This window comes from Accipiter gentilis, chromosome 23 (assembly GCF_929443795.1).
Source record: "Accipiter gentilis chromosome 23, bAccGen1.1, whole genome shotgun sequence".
Lineage (NCBI taxonomy): Eukaryota > Metazoa > Chordata > Aves > Accipitriformes > Accipitridae > Astur > Astur gentilis.
Genome location: NC_064902.1, coordinates 7,106,574 through 7,115,468, shown reverse-complemented (window position 1 = coordinate 7,115,468; position 8,895 = coordinate 7,106,574). Strand labels below are relative to the sequence as shown.

The window sequence follows — 8,895 nt, the reverse complement described above, 5'->3', positions numbered from 1 at the left end:
GGATATTATGTAGACTTTGAAGAGACCCAGAAACTTAATATTTACATGTTAAACATAAGTAAAAGTTGGACTCGGTTAAAGTTTATTTTTCCAACAAATCTTTGCTGTTAAACATTAAAATTGTAATGTTTCATAAAGCATAAAGTTAAGAAATCTTTAAGTTTTCCTTTTAAACTTAGATCTCACTGTGGCACATGAAATCCCACAGGCAGATGAACAGGTCAGTGCAACAAGCTGCATTTTTGGACGCCTGAATCTCTACCATACGCAACAGTGATAATTTGAAAGGGCACATCCTTAATGTTACCTCAAGCACTTCAGAGATTTGCAGATTGCCAAGACGTGCAACATCCATGTGAGATTTTACAGCTGGTGACTTCTTCAAACCTTGTGCCTCCCTGCCCAGCTGGCCCATGAGAAGTGCAGAGTCGGCCTCTTGAAACATCCCTTTTTGCTTCCTCTGACAAGCCATAATCCTCATCTGTCAGACAGCAAAGTCAGTTGTGGCTTGTCTTTTGCTAAACGGTAAAAACAGAGTAATCGGATCTTGCTTGGACTCCCTGGGGAGAGAGGTGCTAAGCCAGTGCCTGTACGTATGCGTATGTAATTGTATGAAGGAGACACAAACCATCCAAAAACCAGCGGAACAACCACTGTGCACTGGAGCACATCTGTCTTGTCCGGCCCTCACACAGCTGCAACGTATCCAGCCGGGGATTCTGCAAGGCTGCCTTAAACCCGCACGCTCAGCAGGGCTGTTTGCACAAAACCTTAGTGCTCGGAGAGCTCTGCACCTGAATTTACCTGGAAACTGAGTGGGATGGCTCTTTTCACCTCCTATTTTATCATAAAATCTTCATCCAACAGGGACTTCGAGCAGTTCTTGTGAAGTTTTTGTTGGTCAAGGGTTGGTTTTTAGCCCTGGAAAAATAAATTCTCTTACACGTCCATAGTTTTTTTCACAGGTAATTATGGACAGTGTTATACTAACATTATTCCTAAAATACGTGCTCACTCATGTGGTGTTTAGGTAGCCTCCTAAAGCAAGACAGCTAGCTGGCCTGACTATTTAAAAGATATTTCTCCATCTGAGAAGTTGGAACATCTGCCTCTTCTACAAAGCATTTTAAACACGTTGTGGGGAAAGAATTAGGTTTTTAGGCACTGTGGTAAAAAAACCCTGGGCAGAACCCATTTCAAAAGCTCATTTCTTGAGCTCTACATCTGGGGAAATCAAGGTGAGAAATGCGGGTTGGGGAGCAAACTGTCGTGAGCCATCGCTGCGCCCCATGTCCAGGGTGCCTCTCCAGGGCTTGTTTGGTTTATTGGAAAGCTTTCAGAGGGCTTCAGTTGTTCATTCTTTCCCAGTGCAAGAAAAGGCCGAATCCTGCCCTCGCCACCATTATTTCCCTGTCTGTCTGCTTTGTGCTGGCAGCTCCAGGATAGCAGACAGCCCTTTCTTATCTAAACCCGCAGTCTATCCACACAGCAACACTTTTCGTATTGCTTTTTGACAGCATTTTTCCCCTTAACAACTCCATGGTAGGTGATGACATTAATCATCCTAAACTAACACAAAGATCCTGTGGAAATACATGCGTCGCTGTTTGATTCATTGCAATTTTAGAGACGAAGCATCCAGGTGGAAAACATGCTTCCAGTGGCCTCGGCTTTGCGAGGAGATGCTAATGCAGGGTTCAGTAATTTATTACTTCAACAGACATTTACAAATTCACCATAAAGAGTCTGTTGAGCACAGCCTGGTGTTACAAAGCTTGTGCTTTAAGTAACTTATTTTTTTAAAAAAACTTGGCTTCTTCCAGGTAGACTTTCATACTACTTGCAAATATTTTATTGTTTATAGCAGGACATGTAAATACGTATATTTTAACAGAGAAAAATTAAACCTGCTATACATTTGATTAACTTCTACAACTCATGTAATGCGTTAATCCCTTAAAATACACAGGATTATAGACTTAGTGGCCTAAGATCCCCAAGAGCGAAAGCTGTAGCATTAATTAAGTGGCTCTGTCACAGGTTTTCTAATACCCACATGTAAAATCACACAGACTTTAAAGAGCTGCTTTAACCGCACAGATTTAGGCTGCATGGTTGGCTCTGTCCCGTTCCTGGGTGCACGGAGCCAGCCAGCACCCGGGGAAGCTGCGAAATCCCTCTCACAACCCTTTGTGGCTTCTTGAAACGGCTACAGGAAAATGTCATGCTCAGCCTCGTCCTCAGACTCGAGCACCTTGCCGTTTCTGTACAAACCACCGCCGACAGCCATCCCCGCTGATGGCCCGTGCCCATTGCTGCTGGTGCGCAGGGCACCAATCCTGCAGCACCCCGTGCTTCTCACTCTGGGGAATGGACATAAATGGAGGAAGGATCTAAATCCACCATCACAACAGAAGATACTTTTGAGTGCAAAATGACCTAAAAATCTCAAACCCTGGGGCTTTGTTCAGACGCTTCTCTGTTACTATTTCTTATTATGAAAATGAGGAATAAAAGGAAAAACCCCACATTTTCCACGATTGGACTTATCAGGTTTGCAAGAATGAAGAAAAAGATGAAAAAATTTCTCCAGGCAGCTTTATATTTGTTCCTCTCACCTAGAATTATCTTCTGTCCTGCAGCAGCAGCCAGTAACTTTTCCAGCACAGCAGCAAGGCTGGGGACAGGCAGGATTCCTGCAGTTCATACAGGAGAGCACAGACCTTGCTGTCACAAATCAGGAGCAACTTTGTCCCAGGGATACAATTCTACCTCCAATGCGTATTTTTCAGATGAGGTCCCTCTTAAAAGATGAAAAAAGACAGACCCCTGGTCCTGAGCACTTCCTGTCACATTGGGAAGAATCACAAATAATGGAACCTGAGGACATCCTGGAAATAAAGCTGTTTGTTAGCAAAATCCCAGGTTTCTGGGAGATAACTTACTTTGCTTCCCTGCTGTATCCACGCTGCAGGTCTGTGCGACACAGAGGTTTCTGTGCTTTGCAAAATTGGCAGCAACATTCCCAAAGCTGGGTCTGATATACAGTACCGCTCCCCACCCCCCGCTCCCCAGCCTAGCAAATTTGCAATATTCAGTCACTTGTATCACACAAAAAAAGCGATAGCAACATATAGCCTACTTGTCCCTCTCCATCATTTCTCTAATTCTTAAACAACCTCCTGCCAATTTCTCCTCACGGATTAATTAAGGAGGGTTTGTTAAATCTGATGCAGGGACAGCTGCAGTGTTATCAGGGTGGGAACTTTTTCCATCCTGTTTTGTTGCGGTTTGATCTTCAAAGCTCTAGAAGGGGTCTTTCTCAGAGGAAAAGGCTGTGCTGAGTTACTTGTGAGGAGCCCAGGCCCCGTGGAGAAATAGTGTCCAGCAAAGCGAGGAGGCAGGGTCTTGGCTGTAATAATAATCAGTGAAAAAAATGGGGCAGGGCAACACACCAGCGATACCCTTAATTTTTTAAGGAAACCTCCCCCTTAAACCCAAAGGATTTGCTGCTGCCTTATGCACAACCCGCTCCGCAGCCTCTCTGGGAGCTTTGTGGATGTCAGCACGTTTTATCCGTCAAGTGTTTGGGACACAAAAGGCAAAGACGATATCCTTCATGGTGCAGAGACCTTCGATATCACTTTCACCTCTTAATCAGGTCTCACCTGTGCAAAATTAAAGTAATTCTTTAAATAAAGGTGGCACCTACCTTACTGTCCCCAGATGTGCTGCCGGGGACTTGGGGTGCGAGAGAAGCACGGCAGCTGCCAGAAAAGCAGATCATCCCTTTTTTGAGCACAAAGATCCAGCTGAGGGGAAATACTCCAATTTATAGATTGGGGGGGGGGAGGGGGGAGGAACAGTTTGATGTTTAATGCAGCAAATGAAGACTTGAACAGAGTTCCCCAAAAACCAGCTTCCACCCAGCGTGGGTTTGCTGTTGTACAGGGACACCCAGCGGGCCGGCCGGCTCGTCAGTCAGGAGGGACATGGCGCCTGCGGTGCCGCCGGCCTGCCGCCCCGCTTCTCGCTCGATCCAACAGAACCTCGAGGACGTGAGGGAAAAAAGCCATGGGAGAAGGGGCCGAAGGCCCTCCCTTGGCACCGGGGCACGCTGACAGCCCGCCATCTCGCCTCTCAGCAGAGAGGCCGGTGGGGACACCATGGGGCCACGGCGGGGGGGCCCTGCCCTGTGGCACGGCCCAGGCCTGAGGGGCCTCGCTGGGGCACCGCTGCGGTCAGCACAGATTTGGGCAAATTCTCCAGGTTTCTGTGACGCCCCTCCGACCAGCTCCTCCTCAGCTCCCTCTCGGCAAGGGCACGGCGTGAAGAAGTTGCACTGACGCTAAAGCCGTGTCATTTGGATGTTTATTCTTTGCATTTGACAGACTAGATCATCGCTTGTAAGGCCAAAGTGTCCACAGAATTAATCTAAGCCTAAATTGAAATTAGCCACCACAGTGTGCCAAGATATGTCCAACAACCTTTTTTTATTAAACCATTACAGCAAACACCGTTCAACTCATAGAAAGAAAGCACATAATAAAAATTATCGTAGAAGTTGTACCCTTTGATGTGAGTCTATTCCCTACTTAATGACTTACAGTAGAAATTAGCTACTTAGGTCTACAGTGACTTCAGCGTAAGGGGCAGAAATTTGGGAAAACGTTACGACAATCATCTGGGTGAGACACATCCAGCTCTGCCGTCAGCCAAAGACGCTCTTGGCCGGCTCTTGTTTTGGTTTCTCGAAGACCGTTTCACCCCCTGTCCGATCCCGACTGAATATGGAGGGTGCCACAGAGCCCATTTGTTCTTGGAAAAGAAAACCAGGAGAGGCAATCAGTGAAGGAGAACACTAAAAACGGAGAGTAAAACTAGTGCTGCTGAAATATATATATGCATTTGATAAGTACTTCACGCGTCCATCAACTTCCCAAACCTTAAAGAACAGTGCTCCCACCCCAAGCACAGGGCAGCGGATGGCACCTGTGGTTGCTACCATCGACTGGCCCCAGATGCTTGCAGGTGCTTTAGAAACTTGGAAACTACTGAGGTCCAGGCTATTACACTGAAAAGGGGTTAAAAATGCAACATTTTTCCTTATACTCTCCCACAGGTGGTGGAAAAGCCAAACAAAACCAGAGCACCAGGGGCATTCAGTGCAAGCAGCCACTCTTCTCTCCCACCTTCTGCCCTTTATCCCCCCCCACTTTCTGCTTCATCTCAAACACATCAAACTGATCCAACTGAGAGCTTAGAAACCCTCTAATCTATGACCAAGCCTCCAACCTTCAACTTGGGCAGTCACCGACATTAACTACGGTCCCAGGGCTTGGTTTGAACCCCGGTTCAGAAGGCAAAGCCAGGGCTCTCCCTCCCACTTGGTCCAGACAGGGAGAACGATCGCTCCAAGCCGTGATGATGGATGCAAAGTCCCAGCACAGCCAGGCCAGGGTGGGGGAGCCCACTGCTGGCTGCTCTTTCAGAGGCACACCCGTTCACTTGAAAAGAGCAATTCAGTTGATGTTTTATTTTGGAAGACTGCTTAATTGTTTCTGTCAAGGAGACTTACCGCACTGCTTCATCACTTGGTAGGTTTTGGATTTAATTTCCTGGTTTTTGGAAAGCTTTCCTCTGGCTCCTTTGAGGTCTTCTTCCTTCACTGGAGGCCGCTTCTTTTTCACAGGGGCTGGCTAAGAAACAGACGTATTGCCCACACATCAGTATTTCACATTTAGAAGCATAGGGAACAAAGCTGCCTTAACCCAAAGGCTACAACATACAGAGTTCCTAATACAATATTCCACCTATTTCAACTCTGAGACTGTATACTCAGCTACTCCAGATCTTTGCACAACCATGGTCTCACTGCCGTTCCCAAAATCTGTTGCCACTATTACTGGTCTGTTCTGAAATGGTCTTCTGATTGTACAGCCTTCAAAAGAGACAATGGATTGCTTAATTGTTCTTTTTTTTTTTTTTTTTTTTTTTTTTTTTATAATTTATTTTTAAATTTTCTCTGTCCAACCCTGCCTGGTCATTCTGCAAGTACAGATTGGTAATTGAAAGATCTGTCCAATATTGGGGAAGGAAAAAAAAAACTTCATTACTAAATTGTCCTTGTGCCTCAGTCTAGTCACTACGTCTTCAGGAAATTGGTCAGAGAGATTCTGAAGTCTGGCATGATTTAGTTGGAATAAACTTAACACTTGACCCACAGTTATTGATCTTAAATTTAGGGAACAAAAGTATCTGAGCACTGAACAGGGTTGTCTACAAGCATGTGCTGAACACACCTGAAACACTGGACTCGGAACCCAAAGAAAGAGAAGAAAATCTAATATAAAACCAGATGCATCATCAGGTGGTGCACTGCAATGTCTAAGTACTAACATGTTTACAGTTTATCTTGCTAGAAGAAAATCAGGATAACATTTGCTCACATCAGCCTATCCCTACCTTTAAATTAGCACTTCAAAGTCAGACACAACATCCAGCAGCAGCAGCAGTCGGCACCATTAACCTTCCCTCTTCAGTTTACTATTTCAAGGACAGATCGCCAAGGTCCCACCAGGCAGACCTTGCGGTGGGATACAGGGGCACAGGAGATACGATTAAAAAGAACTAAAGACCCCCACACTCCAACTCTAACAGATTGGCACGCTTAACCATCGAGAAAGTTCTCCGACCATCACTACCTACTTAGGGCTTCTGATATTTGGGTTCTGGCAGCGGTGGAGCCCACTTACATGTTTCCAGGCACTGCCTGTAAAGCTAAAAACAGTCGTGGAGGGAAACAAATCCCTCAAGGCCTGCAAGCGGCTGGAGCAGCGAGTCCCGCGGAGCTTGCAGAGACGGCGTGTGCATGCCTGGCGCCGGGCAGGGTGGGCTGGCTGCACTGGAGCCTTCGGTATGTTTTCTGCCGGCTGTAAATTCCCGGGAACGCTCAGAATAGCTCGCTGTCAATCCCATTTGCATGTGTTGTGGGAAACAAAACATTCACAAGACCTCTGGGGGAAAACATTCTACAAGTAGCCAAAGCAAGCAAGGGGAAAGGGCGGTAGCAAACCCTTCAAAATTCGCAACAGCTTTTGGTCGGTTAGCTGGTTAACCAAACATCCCTACGGACAGGGTTTCATTTGTCTGTCTGTAATGAAAATTGGCATCTGATGGGAACGGTGCCCCATGCCCATGGCATGGTGCACAGGCCCCCAGTATAGACCCGTGTTGGCTCCAACACAGAAAGGGGAAAAAACTCTTTGTTTTGTACAACACGAATACGAAACCTGCTAAGGTCCTTCACCCATTGTTGACACAAGGCAATAACCGCGAGGCTTCTTTCCATGGGGACAAGGGACTTCTTGGGGACAGGGTAAGGAAAGGAGGCACTTGAGATGCACTGAGACACAGCCAGGCTCAGCAGAACTGTTGGATTTCATCCAGTTATTTTAAAATAAAACCTCTCATGCCTTGGTTACAGGTGGATTTTCCAGCAGGACAGCTGCTGTGGATTAGTCAGCCCCCAGTTAAAAAGCAAAAAAGCTGCACAGAACAGTTACTGTCAGCCACAGAGGTGAGCCCTGGACCTGCCAGCACCAGCAGCCACCAGTGTCGCAGCCACACGACTGCTAATTGCTCCCAACGCAAGTGCACTTGTAAGCAGGGTTTGCCAGGAGCCATTCCCAGCTGGCACAGCAGTGTAGCCTGCCCTTTATCTCCTCCTGTCACAAGTCAAAAAGTGTTGGTTTACAAGACATATGACCGTTTTTTTAAGTCTCTCTTTCTTTGGAGTAAAGAAAATAAACCGAACCAAGTTACTCTCTGCGGTCGAAGGATTGTGCTCTTCTACCCTTTCCATGTTCTTACTCTCCATCCCACCCACCATGTAAAACTCTCATGCTGGGGAGAACTCTGTCAGGCACGCGTAGCTTGTGTTGAAAACCAAACACTTATGTGAAAAACTCAAAATTTCTGAGCTAATTTTAAGATCACTTTGAAACATGGATTATTGCGGAACACAGTAAAGACAAACTATTAGTTACAAAATGAACGTAACAGCGTGTAATACAAAATTTCAGTCTCAAATATTGTATCCTAACAGTTGTAATTTTCACAGTCTCAAATATTGTATCCTAACAGTTGTAATTTTCAGTCACGCTCTCTCTTTTCCCGCATATCAATACATTAAGCTTTACACAACAGCATACTTCAGTATAGCCACATCCTTTCAAAACTACTGCCAAAATTTCAAATCGTTGTCTGAGAAAGCGTGTTGCAAAAGCAGAAATCACTCCTTTTGTAAAACACCCCAAACCAGAGCAGTGAAAATGTTTTTTCCCTTCCTACATAAAAATATTTATGGTAAACCAGAAAATTTTAAAACTGAATTAATTAACCATGTAGAGGGCAGCTGCTTTCCTTCTTCTTCAAGTAATCCCTCCTAACAACTTACTTGCTAAAATATATAAACAGTGTTTAAATACTTCAACATAACCGAACAAGTCATATAGAGCAGAAAAGCCGAATTCACTGGTTAATGAGAGTAACTTGCTAATAAGTTATTGCAAGCAAACCCTCTGAAACAGTAATACATTTATTAGGCACCCTGCTCCAACAAGAGCCAGTCTCACAGATCTCCCTGTACCTGTGACATAACTGCGGTGCTCACTCGACCGTAATCCCTTCCGAGGTCGTTTCCCGGCTTTGATTAAATCCAGCCCGCGCGCTCTGCGAACGTCTGTTTTTTTCCTCGACTTATATAGAGCATCTAACATGAAGTCATCAGCTGGGTCATTTTCCCAAACCAGAACCCAGGATGATTCAGGTTGACAGAGGCTGTTGTTGTTGAAAGGTTTATTCTTAGCGATGACGAGGGTTTGCAGTATTTAC

At 45.6% G+C, this 8,895-nt stretch overlaps 1 protein-coding gene across 1 annotated transcript; it reads right to left on the bottom strand.

The window, feature by feature from the left end:
• Positions 1–4,397: 4,397 nt before the first annotated feature.
• MUSTN1 (musculoskeletal, embryonic nuclear protein 1) lies at positions 4,398–8,895 on the bottom strand. The gene is made up of 3 exons (XM_049826411.1): positions 8,651–8,895; positions 5,579–5,699; positions 4,398–4,818 (listed from the first exon to the last, which is right to left on the bottom strand). Exons 1-3 carry the CDS (start codon positions 8,657–8,659, stop codon positions 4,712–4,714), a joined length of 237 nt encoding a protein of 78 aa, XP_049682368.1. The 5' UTR covers positions 8,660–8,895; the 3' UTR covers positions 4,398–4,711.